At 39.0% G+C, this 26,639-nt stretch overlaps 1 protein-coding gene across 10 annotated transcripts in view; it reads right to left on the bottom strand.

Moving 5' to 3' along the window:
• The window catches only part of CTNND2 (catenin delta 2), a 638,012-nt gene extending 623,737 nt beyond the window's left edge, over nt 1-14,275 (bottom strand). For 8 of the 10 annotated variants that reach the window (XM_077182172.1, XM_077182190.1, XM_077182181.1 and 5 more), the window contains exon 1: nt 11,765-11,892. In XM_077182172.1, coding sequence (XP_077038287.1) covers nt 11,765-11,867 — 103 coding nt within the window. In that variant the 5' untranslated portion in view covers nt 11,868-11,892. Of the gene's footprint in view, nt 1-11,764; nt 11,893-13,627; nt 13,743-13,798 lie in introns of those variants that run through there. The other 2 variants (XM_077182185.1, XM_077182224.1) reach the window with 2 other exon arrangements.
• Nucleotides 14,276-26,639: the final 12,364 nt, after the last annotated feature.

The raw sequence follows: 26,639 nt of genomic DNA, 5'->3' as shown, positions 1-26,639 counted from the left end.
GATGGGTTTTACACTGAATTTTCTCTTCAGATTACATCTGTAGGAAACACTGTTGTCATTGGTGCTGTAGTTACCCTTTTGAGGTGTAAGTGGTTTGTTAACTCCACAAACCTTGCTGATTGTAATCTGACAACCTAGAGAAACAATGGATAAGAAAAACAAGACATGCTTTGAGCAGCTCCTAGAATAGAAATGTATAAAACCATAAGGAGTAATTGCCTCATGTACATGCTTTTAAGATAGTGATATTTAGAATAATTAGAAGGCAGATGTTCTAAAATTCACTGTGAATTTCAATAGACCATGCTATCAAGGCTGACTACAAATATATAAATGGATCAGAGTTGAGTAAATTAGATTTCTCCTGTACATTAAATTAATTTTGCTCAGCAAACCTTCTTTAATTATTACTTTGACTGAAAGAGCAGCAGCTACAAAAGCTACAACTAAAGTTTCATGGAATTTGTTAGGTTTAACACATTTTCTTTTTCAAATTGATATTGCATTAATTATGGTTTTGACAATGTATTCTATTACTACCCATAAATTATTACAGAACAATAAACACAATCTATAGTATGTCCAAAAATATTATATATTCTTGCTATCAAAGTAATTACATATATTTGTTGAGATATTTTACTTTATTTAAAACTCATGAAGTGATAAAGGCAACTTTTACCTAATAAACCAACTACAAAGAAAAATCAATGGTTACCTTCTGATCCACTGAGCCAAAGCCTAGGGTGCTCCACCACCTTGGCCCTTCTCTTTCCTTTTTGTTTCTTTTGTATTTTGTTTGTTTATTTCTCCTTACAAAATGAACACCAAGAAATACTATATCAGAAAAGACCACTTGTGAGAAACCACCGAAAAAGCACCGAGATATTTTCAGACAAATATTAGAATGATATTAATGTTTTGTGAAAGTGAAAAAAAAAATGCTGAAAGATTGTTCAAATATTCTAGGGCTTACCTAGGCTAGTTATTTTGCTGAAACAATCTCTAACTACTCCAATATCAACTTTACACTTATTAAAAGTAGAAAAACGTACAGATGTAGGGAATTCAAGCAGGTGTCCCTCATCTTCCGGCTCTGAAATGGCTCCTTTTTGCTTGAAACAAGAAAGGACTGAAAGACTACTATTGGTACCACAGCAAGGCTTGAGTAGAAGTTGTCTGTCCACTTCTCTCTTAGTACATAATGAAACAATAGCAACCTTTGCCTATAAATGAGTATAATGCCATTCCTTACACACTCTGTTAATACAATAGAAGTAACAGTGTAGTAAGGGACCAGCAGCAGGGTATTAGCTGATGCTTTCTAGAGCTTCATTCTTCTTGCCAAAGCAAGTTCTAGTTTTGTTCTTTAAAATTCTCACAGAGAAGGGATCTAGCACAGCTTTTTTCCCCCACCACCCCTGCCTTGTTTACACCCCTCCAAATTACTCTCTTCTTACTTATTTTCATTTTCTTAAAGACGTAAAAAAAGCTCACTAATGACATTTTCTGTTTTGGAAAAAAAGTCTCTTACATCACATAAAATATTTTTTTACTTGTTTTGGAAAAAAACAGCTGAAGTCAAACAAAAGTTAACTTTTATGCCACCCATGCACTGAGAGCAGTGTAGCAAGAGCTTTTTGCTTAAGCAACATGGAAAGGGCTACATGCTCTAGGAGACAGAGTACATAAGCAACCACGATCCTATTTTCATGCTTGTTCCTGACCTATTTTCAGCCTCTCTTGACTTGTTTTCCCTTCAGCAGTCTTGTTAGATAGGTTTTTGAACTTTTCAGCACAAGGACCATCTGTGAGAGTGTTTTGGACAGCACAGGTTCAACAGGGCTGTGATCTAAGTATGGTTGTCAAAACACTGATGTCATACAAAATAAAGAGCCACCACTATGTTTGATTGCTTAGATGAGTCCAGTCTGTTCCTCCATCTGCATTCTTGCATATGGTCTCTCATACATGGTGCAGTTAATGAAGCTGCAGCACGCAATTTTCTAAACTTGCCCCGGGAGGGAGTTGGTTACAGACCACTCTGCAGAGGCAGAGCTTGCTGGAGCACAGTCCAGCCTGTGGTTCTGTTTGTTATTGTAAAGAGTCACAGATGGACTCAGGAGTGTTGACCTCACTCTGTATTTCAATGTGAGAAACACTGGGATATTTACAGCTAGCTTCAAGGTCCTGCTCTAATTTTGGGCTAAGGTCCAGTTCCATAACAAAATTCACCTACTGAAATTCAGTATCAATAAGAAGCAAATACACCTCCACTCAAACACTGAGAAGTTTGGTTTCCTGTAGGCAGAATGATAGGAAAGTTTGAAACAACAGCTGCAAACAGGAGTGCTGAAGGAGCCTCCTGAAGCTTCTACTGTGAGCTAGCCTGCATCTAGAATTAGCAGCTTCAGGCCCTTCACAATATCTTTTTTGCACTATAAAACTATTTCAGGGGTAAAATAGTATCATAAATTAGAGCTTATCAAAATAGAAAAAAAAATTTAAAAGGTAAGAACAGAATTCATAAGGCCACAGCTATTTCCATGATATTCTATTGAACCCATTAATGACTGTTTCAAGACAACCAAAAAAAAAGTCTATTCAAAAAAGGAAGCCTGCCTGGCAGAAATAAATAATAAAGAGATAGAAAGTATTGCTTTATATACCTTTTACACTTTGGGTAATATTTGAATGTCATATTTAGGTACTATTAAAAGCGCTGCATACATCCTCAAATTTCAGAAGTTTTGGATGTATAAATGCTCAGACTTTAAATTGCAGGTCCCTTTTATTCTTATCTTCTACACATGTATGAAAAATGTGAAGATTAAAACATCAGAAATGTTGAACAATGTTCTATAAATTCATTCAGCAAGGTAAGTCACCTTTTTGAAGAAGCTTCAGAAGGATTCATCTGCAAAAAAGAAAAAGCTTTGTGCTGGCCTTCCTTTCTTCAACTGTTCCTGTGAAATGCAGATGTATAGCTGTGCCTCTGAAATACACTTTATATCTAAAAACTGGTATTGTGAAATCAATCACAAGTCTCTAACCCTTTCCTTTCACAACCCATGGACAGAAGTGCAAGCTTTGGATACTGATAACACAATCAGACATAACCGTTCTTCTCCATGCCTCTTGAATGCACATATATTTATTTGTGGGATATTGCTATTCAAATAAAAGTTGTAAAGTAAAAATCAGAGAGAATTTAGATTCCATAAATTTCCCATCATGTTGTTAGGAAGTGTGGTAGCCACTGGAAACTCGGATTAGAGGAAGCTCTTTATGGTTTTTTAAGCAAAAAATGTTTGTTTTCTTACAGTTAAACAAGAACGCTACAGTAGTTCATAATAGTTATTGCACAACCAACTTAAGTAGAGGGTACAAGAGAGACAGACATCCATCAGGGTCTGTATCAAGGTGCAGGAACATACTTAAAGGTAGAAAAGTCTACATAGAAGTGGTACAAGTTTTCGGTGGATGTTCCCATTCAGACAGAAGCCAGCCTCAGCAGTAAGTGGTAGTGACAGCACCTCACTTGCCCATAAAATCCACCGAGAAGCTTCCATGCTGGAATGATATGACTTGAGACGTGTTTTGCGTCAGCTAATGGAAGCAATATCACTGCAATAAATCTTCTACTATTTCCATGGAGTTTGAGGATGGCTAAAATAATTTTATTTCTGCATCCTATTCCCTTCAATGTGCAACTTACTGTAGATGATGTGAAAGAGTTAGAGACTCGTAATTTACAACACTAGGTTTTAGACACAACATTTATTTCTGAAGCACAGCTATACATCTGCATTTCAAGACCACGCCACTTTTCCATTTGTTCTGTTCCTCCTGACCAACTTGTCTTTTTAATATCCACCATTCATTCTCTTTTGTTTAGGAAAAACATGAATGCATTGCATAGTATATACAAATTAGACACTCCTAAACAAAACCATATGACCAAAAAACCTTTTATTTCTGTCAATCTACCAACACTATTTAGTTATTAAATCCAAACTGGAACCAAAAGATCACATTTAAGTAAAGATTTATTAGAAAAGTATTTGAAAAACATGGATACTTGAATGCTATTATGAGAATATTAAGCCCTTCAAAAATCAGGAGTCCTTGCTTCTTTATTACAGTATTTTACTGGAGGCACGCTAAATACCTTATGAAAAAGTGAATTTAAAACAGCAGAAGGGGAAGAATAAATTGCTTTATTCCCAAGAATGCATATTTCCATAAACCCAGTAACTTGTTTTAGGAGATCTGTACAACTTTCTAGAGAGCAATTCCATTTGATGACTAGCATACTACACTATCAGGTAAACAAACCTTATACTTCTAGAACTATACTGTTCTACAGGTCAGGAATAATCTTTCATTAAGATAACTTAGGTAAACCAATTTCTATTCTGATCTTTTCCTTCTCTTTCCCACTTCACCACCATTTTTACCCCCACCTGTAACTCACATATTGACCAAGTAGTATAAAAACTATTAACTGCTACTGAGTTTACTTGTCCTGCCTGTTTTTTGATAACAGTGTAATAACTGCATTTTTCTTTAAAAAACCCAATAAAACCAACAAAAACCTCCACCAAACAAAAAAAGCTCAACCAACAAACCAAACCAAAAACCACAAAACAAAAGCCACTGAAAAGCTCACCCCAACTGTTTCATGACAAACGTTATCTTGTGGAATTACTAAAGAATCAAGTGAAAGAAGGCAGAATAAATAGAAAAAAATATTTTTACTAAGGGATATGGAGTAAAACACAGGGGTCCCATGGAATCAGTTGGATTTCTGTTACCAAATTCAACAAGAGTACAGCTGGGTTTTGCCTGGGGGAGATGACAACACTGCATTGCTTTTGAGATTAATGTGCAAGTTGTGTAACATGCATACAAGAGAGGAATTTTTACATTTGACAGAGGTGCAACTAATTCCATATGTGTTTAATACATAAAAATAGAATATATGCATGCATGCATTTCTTAAACATGTTCAAACTCTACTTTGCTTATCTGTGCAAGGTGTTATGTTAGAACTGATGCACTTTAGTAAATAAAACACTCCCAAAAATGTATTTCTGAAAGTATTTGCTAGAAATTTGCTAGACTGGATCAACTACCTGTGTTAAGAGATTGAATTTGCACATTTCCTAGTCATTGATAACATGACAACATAGCAGTTATGCCTTCCAGTCTGTCCCCCAGTCCCCACATTCCCATCCAGCCTTTTATTAGCCTGCTATAACCAGTATCTCAGATCTCTTCCTTTGCTTTGGACACTATGTACAGTAAAAACAAACCAAAAAAAAACCTAAATGAAAACTAAACAAAACAAACCCCAAAATGTAAAAGAAATTTATATTGCAGACTTTTTGGCTCCTTGACAAACATCATTGCTCCAAGTCTGTTCTGTCAATAGATCACCAACAATCTGTCCTTTGGGGACCTGAAATATTTCCATCACCACTGATCAAAAGCCAAGTAGTTCCTCCCTGGATATTTTTAGGGGGAAGAGAGTCTCAGGCAGAGCAATCCATCAGCAATGTCAGCCTGAGGACTCCGGTGGGCAGAACACAGCTGTGAAGGAAAACCTGCTCCCCCTCACTGGCCAGCTCCCCTCTGAGTAACTACATATAGGGATTTGATGCACAAGCAGGAAAATCAGGTTCTTTGAAGTGGCTTTGTTCAGCCAGCTTTCCAATGAAATGACACCAGCATGTTCAGGAGTCAGAGATGCCAGGTTGTAAAAATCCAAGATGTCCCAAAATCCTAAGAGTAAGTCAAGTTTATGTGGCGCTTAACTGTCACTGTCAGGTACAGTGCATTCTTCAAATACCAGTGTTGCACTTGCTCACCAAAAAAAAAAAAATATTAAGTACATAAATTTTATTCTGGAAATCAGACTAAGTTACTTTACATATCTGTGTAAAATTTTACCCACTCTAAGCTAAATTGAAGGCATTAAACATAATCAAAACCTGGAATTTTGGTTTACCACACAAAACCAGATGTCTCCTCTGCTGAGTTCAAATACTGTTTTTCTAATACACATGAAATAGAAGAAATATTTATTACTCACTACAAAAAAAATTCACATCTCTTACTGACTGGAAAAAAAAAACAACACAAAAAATAAAACAAAACAGCAAGACCTATACATGCACTGTATCTCGACAACTTAGAGATAGAAAAGTAAGAATTAATAAGCAGATTACTCTGGGCTACTTTTACATATAAGGTATTTATGGAGAAGGAACATGTAAGCCAACTAATCAAAACTCAACCTCAGGAAAAGCAAAGAAAAAATGCAAAGCTTACATTTTACACCATAGCTTTCCACTTCATTCACATACAGTGCTTGCTGAACAGATCTATGCTACATAAGATACGTGGAATATAAGGAAATGTTTGTTCCTTGCTGAAATGAGGAGTATTAGCCATCCTTTGGGCACTCATTATGAGAGTCTGCATTGAGAATTAAGTGCATAAGATCCCAGTGGAAACTGGGAACTTCCATGGTTTCACCAGAATTGCATGCTTTGGAATTTTTTTAATTGAAAAAACTATGTAATGACTCATATTAGGGAGGCCTACATACCTAAGAGTATTAAACAATTGCTTATCAGAATAGTGCATTATGCTTCACAAATATACCATGGCTTCATGAAACCAAAGATTTTTTTGGTACCATGAGTCTGCTTTTAATGCCAGTTCTTAAAATGTGTGATTCTAAATTTACCCTTTGATTAGACATGCATGTTTCTAATTAAGCTCAACCTGTCCATTCTTCTTTGAAGAGATTAAAGTCAGAGTCCCCCAAGACTCCTGAGGCTCTGTGCAATAATTTACTTGTTCTTGGTAAAGGCAATAGAAGTCAGAAGTGAAAAATAAGTGCAATAAGCTGCCAAGCTTGTCAGAAACACTTTCAACCAAAAATACATACTACTGAATCTATAAAATCTGTAAGGGACTATCATATTTATTATGGCAGAAAAAGAGGAATTGGTGTTGCCTATCTCCTACGCATTCAACTGTAGGATGATGTAAGCCATCAGTAAAATAAATGTATGTGCAGTAGCTAATCCTCAAGGTCTCTGGCAGATTGCAACCCCTTTTTTACCCCGGAATGGACCAAACTTTATTGTCTGAAAATCATACAGGCATAGCTGAGAAAGATCTGGAATTAACCTGGTGAGCTGTAAGCAGGAGAGGACTTCCAAACCTTTTACTCAAAATTCTTCTATTGGGAAGGTTAACACAGTTAAATGTCAGAAGTAAAGAAAACAGAAACCAACAGTCTTTTGTTGCTTTAATTGCAATGAAAATTTTGAGAATGCATTCTATATTTTTGCCACTTACAAAGAAGAAATGTGTAGCAGCAGCTCTCTGACCACAGAGAGAAACACAACTTTCCTAGGCATCATTCTGGGAAAAGGCTGTGAGAAGATCAGAGAAAAGAATGAGAAACAATTCTTATCTTAACTCGCTGCACCTGCTATTGTGAAGATGTGGAATGTGTTGTGGAGATTTGTTTACCAAAGGGTAGTTTCTTAATTAGCCAATGGTGATGGTGTTTTAATTAAAGGACCAATCACACGAGTACACCTGTAGCAAACTAAGAGCAGTGGGTTTCTTAATAATAATATAATAAAGAGATTAATCAGCCTTCTGTAATACATGGAGTCTATGTAAGCTATTACCTGCCTGGGGGCCCCTGCAAAAATAGAGATGCACTATCACACTTCCAAGTTTTGCCCTTTGTACCATCAGATGACATACATCAGCACAACAGTGGAAATCCACATATAAAATCACATTATTCTTGTAACTCAGGCTTCAAAACCATTTGCAGCAAGAATTCTACAACTCATCAATTACTGTCAACCTCCTTCATTAAAGCACAAACTTTTTAAAATACCCAGAACTTTTTTGTTCTATTCACTGCATTTCTAAGCACACTAGGTCAGACAAGGTTAGGCACTGAACTGAAGGTTCAGGTTACCATCATGTGGTGATCAAGGATAGAGGTGTTTCATAGGAAGTACTCAAAGTATCAAATATGACTAATCATTTTGTTAAATTTTTTCAAAATGCTCATAGACTAACCTAGATTTTGATTTGTAAGAATTCACTAGACGTACCACTCCATATTTAGTACCTACGATTTTTAGCAGCCCCAACTTCAACTTCCCATAAGACTTCAATTTCTCCATCAGACACAATCTCACCTACTATAGTATCATGCCAAGCACAAATTAGATGATGCATTAGGCACGTTCAAAAGTTGTCTTGAAGCTTGGTTGGCATAAGAAATGTGAGAAAGTGATGGTGTAATTAATGTCTCTAAGTACCTGCTTATTTAAAGAACTGACTCTACAAATTCTGGTGTACAAAACAACAACAAGGTTTGTCCAGGCAAGATTTACATGTTTAATCCTGAGGCATTTTCATTGTTGAAAACCTTTAAGTTGTTATTTCCTTTGATTAATCATTCTCCGACCTAGCTTTCTGCCTTCTCACTCTGCTTTTCACTGAATATGAACATCCACATCTAATGTCATGACATTTTTCACACAAAAAAAGAGCATGAAAAAGCTTTTGCCTTCCCATATGCCAAACAGGTAAAGCAACAGTCAACCTCTTGTCAAGAAGAATAAATTTTTCTGAACAAGCAAATTTGACTGGGAAAACAACAACAACCTGCTTTTGAAGAAACCTGAGCCAACATGCCAGGATTTGATTCATTTATGCCATCTTCATAAAAGTTACTCTTTACTCACGTTAATCTAAAACCATGTCTACATTTAAAAAACAAAAAACCAAAACAACAACAACAACAAAACTAAACAAAAAACACCCAAAAAACCCAGCCCAAACGAACAAACAAAAAACTATAGCCACTTATAGATCAGCTAGCATATCAGAAGCATACAAATTCATGAATTCCAGCATTTAGGTGGAAAACTGTTAAGAAAAACTAAAAAGTTCACATGTCCTGTTTATAACATCCAGTGCATGTTTTCTTGCCTTTCAGATACCCAGCTTCAAAAATTGTAGAACTCTCTTGGGAAGCAGGAATTAAAATACCTTGAAACTCATTGTCTGGAGCCTTCAGTTACCTCTCAGAGCATCCTTGCTAGTCACCCTTCCAAACTGCTTGCTGGTTCTGATGGAAAGCACATACTTTTACAGGATGAATATTACAACCCATAGTCATCCTAGTGGAGCTAAAAGGTACAGCAATTTTCTACCAGCAGACTGAAACTTATTCCTAATTATTTTCCCAAGCATCTTAGTAATTTGAATGAAGTTATCGAATATAAATCTGATATAACTGAATGTGTAAGGGTTACATCTTATTCAGTGGGTTTAAAACAATCTAGAATCCCATCAGAATATATATTTACACTACCTATTTATTTCCCTTGGCTCCCTTCAAAAATTCAGCCTTAAAGGGGTATCTTGGCTACTTAATTGAATAACAACTGACGGTATTTGAACAGGAGAATGTAGCCATGGCTGAAAAAAGAAGATGTTTATGTTACATTAAGCAGGCAAATTTAAGTTACACTGTCAGTAAAAGTAATTATCTTGACCAAAAGGAAGTTGCTCTACTGTGAAGACTTTTGGGAGATGAAGAAATCAATTGTAAATTTGGCAAGGAAAAAAGAGTGGAACACAAAAACATCGAAAACATAGGAGGGGAAAATGCAAAATCTTCCCCTGCAGAAAGTTTTATGTAAAGCCCCTTTGAGTCTCAGATATTCTTGATTTTGGATGCTACAAGTCAAACTCCACATATTTGTGGCTTCTTAAAATGAATTAAAACAAGTGGAAAATAATAGTTCATTATATAGTAGAATTATTACTATTAACACAATAAACCAATACAAAATGTAACATCTAACACAGTTATTTTATATATATGAGTTTTAGAAAGTTAATACCATTTTGACAGCTCTGAGAAGTACAAAGTTTAACAGTGTCATTAGAAACCTGGGGGGTTTCTTGGGGGAGTTTAGGTTGGGTAGTTTTTTGGGGTTTTTTTTCAGAAGCTTTAATAAAATAGGCAGCAACCAAAAGGACAAGACAATACATTTTGTTCCATGCTTTATATGTCTTATAAGTTATTGCTTATTATTATAATAGAATTTTGTAAAGTAGAATAGGCAGATTAAGGGCCAGTAGGATGCACTAGAAGTTACCATGCCAATAGCAATTTAAACAAATATTAAATGCTTGCTCTCATAGCTAATGAAATGTTTCTCTGCTTCTTAGTTCTAGACTAAACTGGCAGTTTATATAAGAAAAAAATCTATTAACATGGCAACTGGTTTACATAGAAACAAATAGCATATTTCTTTTTCAATACTATTGAATTTAAATTTTGTCCAGCATAATGCCAGACAATCTGGTCAGGCAATCTGCTTTTACAACCCATTCACTACACAAAGTTAGCACATCCCGAGGGGATAGAAAGAATTGTTTCAGTGTGTCTTGGTGCATTCAGATTTCTTTCCAGGTGAGCCTAACTACCAAGAAGCCATCTAGCCAAAGAGTTTTGTGGTTCTGCAGTGTGTGAACAGAGGACTACTTACCTGTCCTGCACAGAGACTTCCTATTCATAGGAGAGAAAATACTTTTCCCAACATACCCCCATTAAAAAAGGCCAAAAATACATGTTTTTCCTGGTATAATATCTTCTGTCATGACACAAGCAGTCTCTTCTTTAAGCAAATGTGGTTTAGTCCTATTTGAGAGTCATTCTGTCACTTAAGAAATAATTTTCCATATTTAAAACTGCTGCCTCTATTAAGGTATCTTGTTTACTTGTATGTATTAATAATTCTACTACTAAACTTAATATTGTGCAGGTAAAAAAGCATCCAAAATTCATTCTCTAATAGGATCTTACTGGGAACTTCAAAGAGAAAAAACAATCACTTTCATTTTTGTCAAACCTCAGCTGTAACTTCAAATATCAAACTCTTCCTGACTTACAAGCATAATCAACAAGCATCAAAACCATAGGTCCTTATTTAAGTGAAGAGTACTGTAATAATGCATTTTCCTTATCCTGCTGATACTCCTGAAAACAGTTGCTTCTGGGATAGAAACATATGCTTGAAATCCTAACAAAGATATGCCAGAATTTCCACAAGTGATCAGCCCTAAAAATCATATCACACTGAACCATGAAATAGAAAATGTACCTGAAATTTAGTGCAAAATTTAACACTCATGAGTTCCGCTGATTCTGTTATCTGCTCCATTTACATGCCAATCTACACCCCTACCTAAAAACATTTTTCTTAAAACGCTTAAAATAAACTACTCCAGCACTTCTTTCGTAGCATAAGTTGATTTTACACGTGTCTTGAGCAACAAATACTCAACACCAAACCATAGTCATTAAATTGCTACCATCTATCAGCAAAGGTAAATTATACAAATCAGAATTATGCAAAACATTTTTTTTTAGTTGCTATTTCTATTTTGTGCAACTGTCTGTTAGAGTTCATTATGTGAGGATCAAATTATCTTGGTATTGCTTTTAAAAAAACCCCACAGCAAAAGTCAGAGGCTTGTGTCACTGATGAGCTATTTATTGCTCTTAACATCTATTAAGGCACCTGACAAACAGAACTCGAGAATTGTTGCTGGAGTCCTCTCCTAAAAGCATCTTTCTTACAATCCACAAAAAGTCATGCAACTGGCATTTGGAAATAAATACTTAGCTTCCTACCAGCAGCTTTGGGGGGTATTTCCCTCGGTAGGTATCCATAGCACAGCCCGCTACTCCTTTTTTTTCCCCAAGCCTCTCTTATATAACAGACTGCAAAAACCATCTCTGAACAACGTGATCAAGATGTGATCTCCTCTTTTGGAACTACAACATTCAACGTAATCACATTCAACCCAGTCCCGAGCTATTAATCAACTTCTTACTAATGACGATGATCGATCGCAAGTTCTCTGCAGTTTTGCAGCTGATAGTCAGTCAAGGCTCCCAAAGGATCATCTCATTCACAGACTGAAAGGAGACAGCTTCACCAACTCAGCTCAGAAATTAGTCTTACAAGGGTATTTGATCATCGTATAATGTTTTGCTTAAATATCACAGTCATTCCAGGTGGTTTGGGTTTAGTATTGGGGCTCCTCCCCAGATAACCTGTGTAAAGGCAACAAAAGCCCTAAAGCCACTTGAGTCTCAGAGGCCCACAAGTAGGATATACAGCAGCTTTCTCTGGAGACCTGCCCTTAACCCCTTCGTGCCACATCGTTTATACACTGCCAGCTAACTAGGCTGTCTGAAAAAGATAAACCCAGCCTACATGAGTTACATAATCAGTTTATTTTTTAAGACATATCCTGAAGTACAGAATGATTGAAGATTTTTTTTTCCCCTCTCTTGATTTTGCAAGAGACACAACAGACTTACATAAACTCCATATAATTCTGGGTTGTCCTCCCTCTGTCTTGAGGTACGTAAGTCTTGACGTACCCTATGGAAAGGTTTGCTACAAAGCACAGCTCAGGCTGACTCACTGTTTTCACTTTACATATAGGCTACCTATAAAGACTTTGAAAATAAACCTGCAATGTGAAGTTTTTACTTTACCTGTTATTGCCAATAAAAAGGCATATATGTTTTAAGGGGCAAAGTCATCAGTTACTACAGCCACTAAAGTTAAGAGCTGGGTGTTCAACAAAGAAGCCCAATAATTTCTAAATATTTCTTCTAAGTTTTGGATTTTTCTTTTCTGTAAAGCATAGGGTTAACCATGACACCCTGAATCCAAACAAAGCACACCCTAACAAAGTATAAGAAAATGTAACAGCACAAGAAGCTGTATTACACTCTTCCGTGTATTCGTCCTTCCAGTCCCTCCAGAGGAAATTTAACATGGTTTCTAAAATTATCCCTCTAACGGGTTTTTTCATTTTTCTCCAAGATCCCCGGCCAGATGAATTTGTGTATTACATGTACTGCCTGTGCCGCTGCACCTCCTTCTTCTGTGGTGACTTGATTCAGCTGAAGCTACGATTTGACCGATCGATGCAAGCACATTACACACCAGAATAAGAGTAAGGTAAGGGTAAAGGAAAGAAAAGCATATCTTCTTTCAGCCATTAAATATAGATCAACGAAACATCACAGCGCACATCGCGGCTCCCCTCCCCACCCCCTCCGCCCGCTCCTCGAGCGCAGGATTTCGCAGACGGTGGCTTCAAAGGAAGAGCACACACCCCACACACCCCTCCGCACACACAGACACACAGACACACACACGCAGCGCAGACACACAGAAACACGCAGCAGCCGTCGCTCGGAGCCGCCCCAGGGCGCGGGCTCCGCGCAGGGCCGGGCGCTGCCCCCGCCCGCGGGTCCCCGGGCCCCTTCATCTTCTTTCTCCTCTTCTTCCTCCTCCTTCTCCCTGGCCCATGACTTCACCGCCGTAACGAGCACATTAGTGCAGGGCGCCGGGAGACACTGTGCCGCGGATGCCCTACATAAGCAACGACTAACGTAGCAAGAAAGGGAGGAAAGCGATGGAGGGGGGAGGCCCGGGAGAAAGAGCCATGAGGAAATAACGCACTTTGTTACCTTTCGGCTGAGGGCATAAACACCGCTCCTTGCAGCCCAGCCCAGCCCGGCAGCCTCGCCGAGGGGAGCAGCGCAGGACCCCGCACCAAGAAGAAATATCACGCAGGCGGGAAGGGTGTGTGGGGGGGAGGGGGACGGACCTGGCACCATTACGGTGCCTGTCGTACTCACCGATCGGCGCCGATTCAGTCTGCTTGCTCCCAAACATACACCAAAACCCAAGAGCAAATCCTCAGTCCGCTAAGCGAGAATCAAGCGGGGGAGCGGGGCGGGGGGGGGGGCGAGCGACGGCTCCGGGCTTCACCGCAAGGTCCTGACCTTGCCCAGCTGCAGCATCTTCGGCTTGCCCCCCCCCACGGCGTGCGTGTCCGCCCGTGTGTCCCCGTGTCCGTGCGAGCGCGCCGATCCGGCTCCGAGGGGCTCGGCCGCAGGACAGCTGCCCGCTGGCTGCCGGGGCGAGGAGGGCTCGGCATCCACCGCCCCGCCGCTGGGGCGAGGCGCGGGGCCGCTGCTGCTGCTGCTGCTGCGGCGGCGGCGGCTGGGGCAGGCTGCGCGGCGGCGCCGTAGCGCAGCGCGCCGGGCGGGCGCACCGGCCGCGGGATGTGGCCGAAGGAGACACAGCCGCCGCCGCAGCATCTGCCGCCGCCGCGCTCCCGCCCGCCCTGCCTCCCTCCCTCCTCCCGCCTGCCTCCGCCCCTCCCTGCCCGTCCCCTCCCCAGCAGGAGCGCGCCCGCCGCGGCCGAGCAGCCGGCGCTGCTCGGGGGGGACACAGGGGGGCGGGCGGCCCCGCCACCGATGGGGCGCTGCCGCCTGTGCCGGGCGGGGCTGAGGTAGGGCCGCGCCGGGTCCCCCAGCCTCGCCGCAGAGGGGCGCGTCCCCTCAGACCCCCGCGGCCGGGGGGCTCTGATTTACTGGGGAAGGGGAAGCAGGGCGGAGGGCACAGGTGTGGGAGCGCACCCGGGGGCGGGGGTCCTCGGTGGGGTGCAGCCCCTCGGCGGTGACCGCGGCTCCCGCTGTCATGGGTTGGGAACTTGAGGTGGGCCAGCCAAAACGGTGAGAGCAACAGGGAAGCCAGAGCTCGTTCTCCGGCTCGTGTCTACCTCGGGTCTCTCTTCCCATGCTTGGGAAACCTAGGTGGAATTCCTACCGTGTTTTCAGAAGTATTCTTGCGAGCAAATAGGGTAAGGAATATGGAAGTCATGTTTTACTCCTGCGCACGCTTAACCCTTCGTTGAGAAACTTGTGTGGAATGCAATTGCAGCACTCACCTGAAAGTTGCCACTCCACGGCTCCTTTCAACTCGCCGCCGGGAGTTTTGGTACCTGAACAATGCCACCCAATTTTTTGGGGTCGTTGCCCGGGGTAACCTCTGCTAACTCACGCTCGCAGCGGGCTGAGCATCAGCGCGGTACTGGGGAAAGCCAGAGGCGCGGCCGAGGCGCTTGGCCAGCGCCTACAGCCGGTCATTTGCTGACCAAAATCGCGGTCCCAGCACCTGCCCCGCAGGGAGGGATCCGCGTGTCCCCGGGCGCCAGGGGCGGCCAGGCGGGCCGCTCCCGCGGGACACAGCGCTCCCATCCATCCATGCACCCATCCCTCCTCCCCGCGCCCCTCCAGCCCCGCACCGCACGGATGAAGCATGCCGGACCCGCAGCGGTACCCGCGGCCGGGCTGAGCCCAGGCGGCAGCGGTGCGGACCGACCGCTGGTGGCTGCACGGCGACTCGCTGCTGCCACCTCTCGCCTGGCGCTCTCGCAGCTTCCCCAAACTGCGAGCACGAGATCCACCTGGCTGAAGATCCCACTTCTCACCGACGGATGGTTGCGGTGGCTACCCCTCCCTTAATGTCACGGGAAGGCCGGAGGCTGCGTCTTCCCACTGCCAGAATACCTTGTTTTAGGCCTGAGGTCACTTTTTGGGGAGGGGGAGCAAGGGGAGTTTATTTCTAGATTTATTGGACCATGTAGATGGCTGGTATGTGTCCTTTCCCTGGGTTCGGTGAAGGTGGCCCATCCACCTGTGACAAAATCAGTAAGTTACAGCTGAGGGTGATTCAGCCTGGCAGCATCCCTCAATGTCAATCCAGATGTTGCCCAACTACTAGGACTTGTGAGAAGAGCACCTCTGGGCTCAAGTCTAGAGTAAGCCCAAAACCTCATTGTCAGGTTCTGGTCGGGCATGTCTTGATGCCTGCTGAGTTACAGCTATAGAGGGAGCTTGCTGGTGGCAGAACACAGTGGCCAATCCAGTCTTGACTCGAGTAGAGAAGCGACCAACTAGCCCATTGTCCGAACGTTTGGTTGGACCAAAAGTTCATTTTTTCTGCTAAGTTCCAGACCCTGGGTTTATGATTCCCAGCCTAAGACAGACATCTAACTCTGAACTGAAAGTAGTGGGTCACTCAGTAGTTACCTGGAGTCACTGTCTTACAGTTAAACTTCAAAATGTACTTGATAATAAAATTACTGGGTGGCACAGTATCCTAGATCTGTGATAGCATCATGTGATCCACCTTCTGAAGCCCAGCCTCTTTTTCAGAGCTGAAAGGTCTTTCTGGCAATAAACGTAAAGGAGATTGAAAGACTAGAAGTAGGCTGTGTCCTTCTTCCATTCCCCCTCAAATATTCCCATGTAATAGGGGCATTTCATGGTTCTGGGGACTGTACACATCTGACCTAATGGTAGGATAAGCGGGCTAGTGAAGAATGAACTTAAGACATCTGATTCTCCCTACTCTGCAAAGGTTACCCAGCTGGCTATACTGATCTGAGTAGTTAGTATGGAAGCTGTTAGCCTGGAAGTTAAATATAGTATACAATATATATACTATATATAAGTTAAATAAAGATATATAATAATGTAGACTCTCCATAGGGAAAGTGAGGCCTGGAGACAGAAGAGTTTTGGAAGAATCTGGGAGGTGTCTGAAATCTATTTTTCTCCCTCAAAGTTTCCTCCTTTCACATCACAGTTTTGCATGAGAGGGTTTTCATCTCAAGATGCTGCAAGATTCAAAAAGCTTCTCCCATTCCTGTCACTTTTCTCCTTGATTCTCCCCGATGCATCACATTTTCAATGTTCCCTGATACCACATGAGGTCAGAGAAGGGGCCAGGACCGAGCCCTGCTTATGGATATGGAGAAATGTAACAAAGGAATTAAATCAGAGTTTCCACATGACTTAAATCAGTTTCCATATGCTGTTGTTGCTGTCACAGAGGAAGAGTAAGGGAGATCAGTGAGGGTTAAGAATGTGAAAAGCAGTGAGATCAACTTCTGGAAGAGGCTGCATTCCACAGAGCTTCAGGAAGAGGTCTGCCAACTTTATTCTCAGTGACTAAACCTCCTCTTCTGACAAGCAAAAAGCATACGTAGGTGGAAGCTGTTCACTTTTTTTGGTCAGTCCCAGACTTCTTGGATGTAGACAGTCTGTCTTCTCAGGCTTCTCAGGTCTGTACCTAGAAGTGGTGTATCTATCCTAATGTTTGGTTAACTTCCCTGAGGGTTTCTTCAAGTTGGAGTTTTTTTGGGTTTTTTTTGTTCCTTGAAAAAGATGGAAAAAGAAAAGGAAATTATCATATCAAGGCAGATATTTTCTAGCACAGGAACTGTAAAAGCATCTTTGCCATTTATATTTACCTGTTAGATTTAGAAAGGTTCTTGAGCCTCCAATTTCCATTTGGTCGAAGTAACAGCAAGCAAAAATTTTAGAAAACAGAAAAAAAGAAGTAATAGCATGAATTGAGTTAAATGCACTAATATAATTTTCAGATAATTAGTCCTCCAAATGACTGTATAATGAAAAACAATATCAGTAGCAAATTTTTCAGGTTTAGGCTCAAGGGTTCCATCTAGGAATAGCTGGTTACCAGTAATAATTTCCCCATCCTGCTAACTAAAAATATATATTTTTCTTTGTGAAAAATTTCATCATGAGGTAAAGGATGAAGGTAGCAGTGGAGGAACCCAAGGAAAAGTCCATTAGTCAACAGTTCAGTCAACAGCCAGGATGAGTCCTCTAAAATATGGGATGCCTAGACACTAGTTGTGTCTGCATGTTCTGTCTCAAATCATATTAATTTTTGTTTGATCCCTCTTGGAATGGAGTTTGGAAGCTTGAATTTTTGGACAGAAAGGAAAACATTTCTTTTCTGTTTTGACTTTAAGATTATGTTTAAATTTAAATGTATACTTCATATGAAGATTGTTGAGATCCTCTGTCATGTCCAGGTCCGGCAACTTTTTTTTTCACACTGAAGTCAATGGGAACTTTCCATACTAAAAATGTAACTGAAGTGAAACTAACTATATGTAATAGTTTCATGTTTCAGATAATCTTTAGCAAGTCTAGAATAAAATTGGGAAAACTTGTTTTTGCCCTTTTTAATAAACTGAAAAACCAATCAAGCATGGATAGTTTTTTAGTTTAGAGCAGTATTTCAAAGAAGTTCTAGCAATTACTCTCTTATCCCTTTCTAAGAATTATTTCAGGGTGAAATTATTGAAAGACATTGACAACATCCACCAAAATACATTTCAGGTAAGAAAGAACATGTTTCTTGAGTCACACAATATGATGTCTTAATGAAACTAAGCTGGCAATGAATTCAAATAATTGGTCCAAATTTCTTCTCTTTTATTTGACTTTGATGTTATTTTTAAAAAGTCAAGTCATCCTTGAATTATAGTAATACTATATGTATTTTCCATTTCTCCTAAATTGTTGCAGAATATTGTATAACAATAAAGTACCCATAAATCCTGGGATGAGGATGATTTTCTATGCCACAATGATGACATGACAAGAGGAGGTTTGCATGATCGTATTCTCAAAAGCTTGCATTTCTGATCTCATGAAAATATTTTTTAAACAGAAGTATCCTAAAGAAATATAAGGAATTTTCAATTCTGAGGCACAGCTGGCTTTGTCTCAGTCTGATTATGAGTAAATTATTGTTGAAGTGCTAAGCTTGACTGGCAATAGGAAGATACAATTGAATTTGTAGTACCTGCAGATTTTGTAAATGAATCTGTATTTGCATTGGGAGAGCTGGTTTTTATGTACTGAAGACAACTCACATCCCTAGGACCTGACTGAGATTTTCTTATTACCAGCTTCATCCACTGATGACCAAATAGGCAGTAATGAACAAAATCTCTCTGAAACAGCCATATTAAAATATTTTTTCGACCTACCTTACTTTAAAAAATCATTGTAAAAATTATTATTTAGTGAGTAGCTGCCATTGGTTTCCTAAACAATTTGGCATTTTAAGCATGTCAAATTTTCACAAGAAATTATACAAAAGGTTAAAAATTCAATTGAATTCAATGGTGCATGTCAGCCAGGATCAATCAGAGCTCCTATTCAAGGTATAGTAAGGAAACTACATTTTTAAATAATAAAACTTCATTTAAGTGTTCCTGATTAAGGAGATAGTTGGAGATTTACTTAACTTCACAGAAAAACATGGTGAAAATATTGAGAGGGTAACAGACAATGTAGGTGCTTTTTCCTATCAGTTAAAGAGATCTGATTTAAAGAGGGCTTGGGGCTTTTAGTTTGTGGACTTTTTGTTGGTTTTTGGTATATTGTTATTTGGAAGATGGAAGGCCAGAAGTTGAAATGAAAATTAGCATAGTGTATAAACTGTTCTTTTCAGCATCCAGTAAAACAAAGTTTACTGTTATAAATTCATATACCCTGTTACATAAATAGGTTATATGAAGAGCTGACTGTTCTGAAATAATTTGTAAACATTAACCCCATGAAAGAAAGTAATTTCATTTTGTCTTCATGTCTACATGTTACCCAGTATTACTAGCAGTACAATGTCAACTCAGCTGCAAATTGTAATCTATAGTTGGATATCTTTGAATGTTCAAAACATGTTTATCTCTATTATTGTCAACTGAAATGACAAGCCATTCTCAGGATACATCCTTTAATACATTTACAGCTATAAAAGCATTTAGGATTAAGGTATAACACTTACAGAACTATACTGTGCTTTCGGATTCTTTTTTCTTTTTTCTGTATTTGTATATTGAATAAGTCCATCTCAACAAAAAAGACCATCCTGCAAAAAGTCGAGCAGAAGTCTTGACACAGATTCAGAAAATGATGCTGTTTGAATAAAAGTTAGTGAAACCTTGTTACAATGATTATCCTTTTATTTAGTCCATTTATGTCTGGGTTTTACTTTGTATCTTTTCATAGGGTAAAAGACTGTCAGAGTTCAAGGAACCAGTAGATTGATTATCTAGTTAGACCTCATCTTGCATAAGACTGAGATATTACCTACCCTGAAGTCAAAATTAATGATTTGGCATTATGGAATTATGGAATGCTGGGTCATTTTCTAATCTGGGCTCTATTATAATTAGTAAGTATCAGGAAAGATGAAGCTAGTTTTACTTCACTGTTAGACTTCCATGAATGCCATGCTCCAAAAGTGACACACATTTACCTTTTCCAACCAGTGTGATTTTAATTTTCTGGAGAGACTTGGTGTGTTTTTTCAGTGCTCAGAAGAGCTTCTCATCTGACACTTTTCCAGAACCTTACTCTAAATTTAATTTGATAAACTCTTATGAAAACCCACACCTCAGAAGATGCATGGGTATACAGCCATTAGCAAGGACAGCTTACAAGAATTGTCTTCTTATGAGGCATGCATATGAGTGTTTCAGTGTACAGGAAGACACCTGGTAATATTCCCCATACCTTAAATTTCTTGGGTATGCCACTGGTGCATAAAAAATGTTTGCCCCACCCACCAGTGGCACCAAGGCTGAAGTCACAGTGGGGGCTGTCTGGAGAGCACGGATGCCAGTGGGGACACAAGGCCCTCCAGCATATCCTGTACATTTTGAGGCCCCAAATACTTAATTTTATTTTGTTTCTCAGCTGAGCTGTTCTGCACTTCATAGCTGTGAAGCAGATTGCCTTACACTTTGACCTGATAATTTTCTCTGTCAGTTCACCTCAAAAAAGGTTTGACTGTGTCAGATCATCTGGTTCATGCCTGCTACCCAGTTTTACCATTTTTGCTACAGGCTATCTTGCATAATTGCCAGGTTCTGGTCCTATACATGGTTTGTAAAGGAGGTGTGTTTGTCATCATCCTGCAGAGTTTTCAGTAGCAAGCTTCTACAAACTTCTACAAACTAAGTTGTTTAGAAAGAGTAAATTTCAGCAAAGAAGGAGGACCAGTTGCTGCAATGTAAATGTTCATTCACATAAGAGTTGAAAGGTTGACTGTGCAATGGATGAGTACAATACTGAATTTTTCCTATGAAAGTTTACAACATCATGGTTTTCTATCTGGGAAACTAGATTTTCACAATGATATTGTAAAAATGGAAATACTAAAAAAATCTGTGACACAACATTTAAACAATTATAAATTGTTCAGCCTGGTACCATTCTTAAAGTCCATTGCTGTCTCATGTTCTTTGTGATAGTTTTCATCTTTTAAGTGCATCAAGAAAATATGTGGTGCACAAGGGGCAGGATGTATTTTTCCTCATTTCCTCCTACTCCTGCTCTTTCAATTTCAGGGTAAAAGATTTTGAAGGAAAACTTGAGTTTCTTGCCCTATGCTTTTTCAGCAGAAAAACGAACTGCTTATTTTCATGTAATCCTGTTATGTAAATCTCTGTATTACTGCACACCTAACCTCCCTTGTGGTATTTTTAACTTAGTGAAAAACACGAAGATATGTTTTATCAGCACCACCTGCTAAAATTACAAAGGAAAAGATAACTGTGTTTAGTATTTTCTTACCTTTTATGAAAGAAGAAATAAATGAAAGTAATAAGCTGTAAAACAGTACCAAATTCTAAGAAGGAAATAAGATGTTTTATGATCCTAATGTAAAAATTTTATCATCACTAATGTTACTTATCAAGTACTTATTAAAATGCATTTATATAAATTTATGTAGTCAGTCATTTTTGCTAAATTTTGAAATTTCCACAACATCTACTGTGGCTATGTTACAAAAGTAACATAGTCAGTCCCAGCAGAAGTCCTTTTGGAAAGACACTGAATGTATACTATGACAGCTCTGATGAGCTCAACACCAAGAATCCATTTAAAGGGGTAAAGCCTTTTAACTGAGTTACAAAAGATCTTTCACATTTCCCATGTCAACTCTGTCCCTAAAATAAGTTACTTTTGTTGCATACAGAGTTCAGATGGTAAATCTTCTCTTTTTTCACTCTGGGATATCAATTTAGAAATTTGTATTAGATTCAGTGACCTTTGCTTATATTTATGTTATTTGTGATGCCTGTGAGATTTTTCAGCTGTTATAAAGCAGCTGAGAATGCTACTGTGATTTTGGATGTTTGAACATATTCTGTAGAAAAATACAGGTGAGCAACTATCTATCTTTGGATTCTTTTTTCCTGTTGTTTATTCTAATGAGTGATTGACAATGTACTTGCCAATTTAACCTAATACTGCATCAAGCAATTGGGTGACACACGGTAGGTTTTCATCTTCATACACTTTGCATGAATTTTATGGCTAGACTCTATTTGCACTTTGTTGAGGTAGCTGTTTCTTGTAAAAAATGATCAAACCACAAAACAAAATGTAAGAGATGTCAATATGCTGTTACTTCAGTAGTGCATATTGGCTAACCACCCTCACTTTTCAAAAGCTACAGTTTTTGTTTTCATACACAGAGCTCAAAAAAAGAAGAATCATAGAATCACAGAATGTTAAGGAGTGGAAGATACCTTAAAGATCATCTAGTCTCAACCCCTCTGCCATTCACCTCCCAATCGACCAGGCTGCTCAAGGCCTTATCCAGCCTGGCCTTGAACACTTCCAGGTATGATGCATCCAAATTTCTCTGGTCAACCTCCTCCAGTATCTCACTACCCTCACAGTGAAGAATTTCTTCCTAACATCTAGTCTAAATTTCCCCTTTCATTTTGTAATCATTACTCCTTGCCTCTTTATAAAATGCACTATGGGCTTATAATGGCAAGCATTAATTTCAACAATTTGTAAATTTTATCCTTCACTTAGGTTTCATGTGTAGAAGTCAGTGTATTACACTGAAGGAAAATACTTTTAATCTGTAAAAGATATTTCATTAGTGGTTATTTAGCGACTTGTTCTTCAGATATAATATTGCATTAGTCTATTATGAAAAATGTGATCTGGAATCTTTACAGATCTATTAACAATCTCAATATGGTTGCAGTCATAGGGATAGAAGACAATTTGTGTGTTTAGTATATATATATATGAGGTGTTCATTAAAACAGAGAGCTGAGGGTCAGGATAGTCTGTAACTGATCCTCACTGAAATGAGATTTGTCTGTAGCTTCCATACAATGGATTTCTACTGTTTCACTTATTGAATGGATGTATCAAACTATTTAGATTACGCTGAGGTTTTTGGATAAGGAACAACATATAAGCACGATAGAAAAACTCCCCCAGTATAAGCAGTGTGCTCCAGAATGGACAAGTATAAAGAGCCACCACAAAATGAACATCTGTGAAAGGCAGACTGCCCTGACTGTGATTGTTTCATAGGCTTCTCCTCTCCCACTGATTTGTCAGGGGGGCTCAGTTTCCCCCCTTATGAGTAACTGGCAAATAAATATGATGTTACTGGAAGAGGTCAAGTTGCCCACCAAATGCTGCAGATTAATAGATTTTTTAATGAAGAATGGCACAAAATAGGTACTCCTGACCATTTTAGTAAAAGTCCTGACTGCTCTTTCAGCTCAGACAAGCAGGAGGTGTTCATCATCCTTCCAGAGCAAGGGGAAAGGCTATTCCACCTATATATCAAAGGTGCCTCCTTTGCCCCTAATTTCTTGTCTCTATAGATCTGTGATCACCTGATTTCACTTCAATGTTATTATTGTCTACATAGCCAACTCTGTCAATCTTTTTTCTGAATCTCCCAACATTCTATAGTCAGTTTAATCCATTGCCTTAAAGCCCCTGAAAAATTCTGAAAATGTTTGTTCTTTTCTGAGACCTGTGAGACTCTTTCTCCCTCTCTGCACCCCTTTTTATCAGTGACAAAAAGCTGATGGAACATCTCCAAGGTCTTGAGTGATTTGTTCAGTTGTGTTCCCTCAATCTGGGAGGGAACTGGGAGATCTGGTCACAGATATTGTCTCTGTTATCTCTTTTTCCAGAGGGTCTGTGTATTGAGATGGGGTTTATTACTTTTTCTGGTCTTCTCTTTGGTTTTTTTTTTCAATAATATTCTCAAAAAATGTCCTTACATTACAAATGTCATTCAATCCATCATACTTCACACAGCTTTTACCTTCTACCTATCCTTACAGTACTTAATATCAATGTTAACACAGTGTTTGAGCAACTGGAGCCCATCTTCTTAGAAGAATTGATCTAGATGAAAAAGCTAAGCCAGTTCTTTTTTGGTCAAGTCATTTGTTAAGGGGATTCTGAGGGTAACATCACCTGGTGCTCTTTCAAGCAGTACAATGTATATTTTGCAGACTCTGAAGAGAGCAACAGCTACATAAAATTACCTTGATTTTACAAATTATTTTACTGGTAGAAGAAGAGCACTGATATTAAAAGAAAAACACCCCTGGTAACAACAAATAACTAGCCACTTGGATTATATAATAATTTAAAATGAAGACTCAAAACCAACTACAGTCCTGTGAGCTTTTGAAATAGCCAATAATCTTCAGATCTTTCAGTGCTGCTTTGACAGCTTTTTTTACCACAGCAGCTGAGACAGGTCTGCACATTCTGCACAGAACTCCCAGCATTCAGCAAAAGCTGATAAGCCAAAATATTTTAGCTGCAACCCTCTACTTTTCCAGGGTAACTTCCTGAGCTCTTTCTAGATAATTTCCCTGCTCTATGCGTAATGTGAGAACTTGCTCATGTAACTTCATTTCACTTAATGATTTTTACCTGTGAATCAGAAATTATTGAAAAAGTTCAGTTTTCAATAATTATCTTTTCCTACTGAAAGTGAATCCTTGAAGAACATAAATCATCATGTGAAGTAAAAAATAAAACAACAAAGGAAGAACTGGACAAATTAATCTCAATTTTGATTGATTAAAATATTTTGACCTATTGTAGACAGCTTGCCAAGATATTCCATGTACCTCAACTCCTTCCCAGAGGCAGTTTACCCTTTCTTGTTGTGTCTCTAAGTGACACAAACCAGAGTTGCACTCACCTTAAGGTGTTCAGACTTTTGAATGAGCCACAAATTTGATAGACTTCTTTGATCTAGAGCTCTAGATAATAAAAGAGTGCAGAGGTGAGAGTTAAAGTGATTTTGGCCTTTCCAAGAATTACATCAGGAAAGCATCCTACATCCTAGATATAGGAAAATACATGGATGAATAAAAATAATTTCTGAAAGACATGGAATAGGCTTTTACAGCCTACAAACCTTTAAAACTCCAGTGAAAAGAAGTGATATTGAATATTGCATAGTATATAATACAAAAAGGAACATCTTCCTAGAAACTGGTGATGATTTTATTTATTGCAGATTCCTAAAAATTCACAGATTCAGGAGATTTCCCTCTAAATATTTGATCCTCACATGCTGAGCCAGCCAGCTAATCTAGGGTTTAAATATCCACCAGGTCTACTGCAGATACATTTCAAAAACTCAGGGAAGCTATGGTTGCTTCTGGAGGCAATAGTAAAGAAGAATTATTGTCTAGATAGCTATAGTTTTCTGGCATGGTTAACCTATAGAGTGGATATCATCCTTTTCTGAAGTGTATTTAAAATCATTAAATTCCCCAAATTAGATCTTACCTTACCTAAAATATTCAGTGTATACAGATGATATTAAATTTTCTCCTTTATTCTTGGTATATGGACAACAGGACTAAGTAACAGGTGCGCAGTGTGGACACATGGAAGGCTTAAAACTGTGCTGCCTTTCAAAAATGATCCTCTGAGAGTAACCTTTTCATGCTTACATAGTTTATTTCTTCCCATAGGACTGACTTCTAACAGGTTGCTTTTCACCTTTTGCATGCACAACTGCTCACTGCATTTCTAACCATTAAAACCTTTTTCTTAAATTGTAGGATCATCTCTGCAATTTATCAAAGTCATTTTGAATTCTAAGCTTATCTTTCAACATGCTTGCAGTCTCACCTGATTTTCCATCATCTGTGCATTTAATAAGCTTGTTTTTACTTCAATATCAAATTCATCCATGACAAGATTTAAGAAAAAACAGATTCTGAGCAGACCTCTTCTACTGTGGGTGGCAATTCATTGACAGATACCCTTCTGATTACAGATTTCCAAAAAGATTTACACCCACACTGTAGCTGATTAATCCAGATTGTCCTGTAATAAATTTTATCTACATCACATCTCCCTAACCTGCTTATAGAGTATCATGTAGGGCACCATTAAAAGTTTTTATTATCCTTGTGATATGAAACATATATTTATGTTCCTGTGTTTCCGTTCTATCCACAGGTTTCATCACCCCACTGTAGGATAAAATATTGTAATTGACAAATTTTATTTTTTTTACAAATCCACATTAGCTGCTATTGATCCTGTAATCTTTCAGTCTCTTGTCTGCTTGAAAACAGTTTAGTTGCTTGTATCAAGGTTGCTTAGGGTCCATGATGAAGCTGAAAAATCTGTAAAATCCCCATGAAAATGTCCAGATCACTTCTTTTAACTGTTTTTAGGGTTCTTAGGGCATTTAGGCCACCTTTTGTCCCTATACATTTTCAAAAATAACTGCTAATATGTGTGTTTATTTCAGCCATTTTGATAAATATTTTAGAATTAAATGTATCAAGCCCAGCTGACTTCCAAACAGTTATCTAAATGTATTCACACTTCTTTTCCCCTTGTTCTAAGCTAAGATCTTATCCCACTGGTGTGAAGTAATCAATTATGAAAACCAGTGATAATCGATGGGGAATTCTGGATTCAAGATTCAAAAAGGGCATGAAATTCATGGGTTTTCTTCACTGTTGGGTAAGGGGCA

This window comes from Agelaius phoeniceus, chromosome 1 (assembly GCF_051311805.1).
Source record: "Agelaius phoeniceus isolate bAgePho1 chromosome 1, bAgePho1.hap1, whole genome shotgun sequence".
Lineage (NCBI taxonomy): Eukaryota > Metazoa > Chordata > Aves > Passeriformes > Icteridae > Agelaius > Agelaius phoeniceus.
This window is presented reverse-complemented; position numbering and strand designations above follow the sequence as displayed.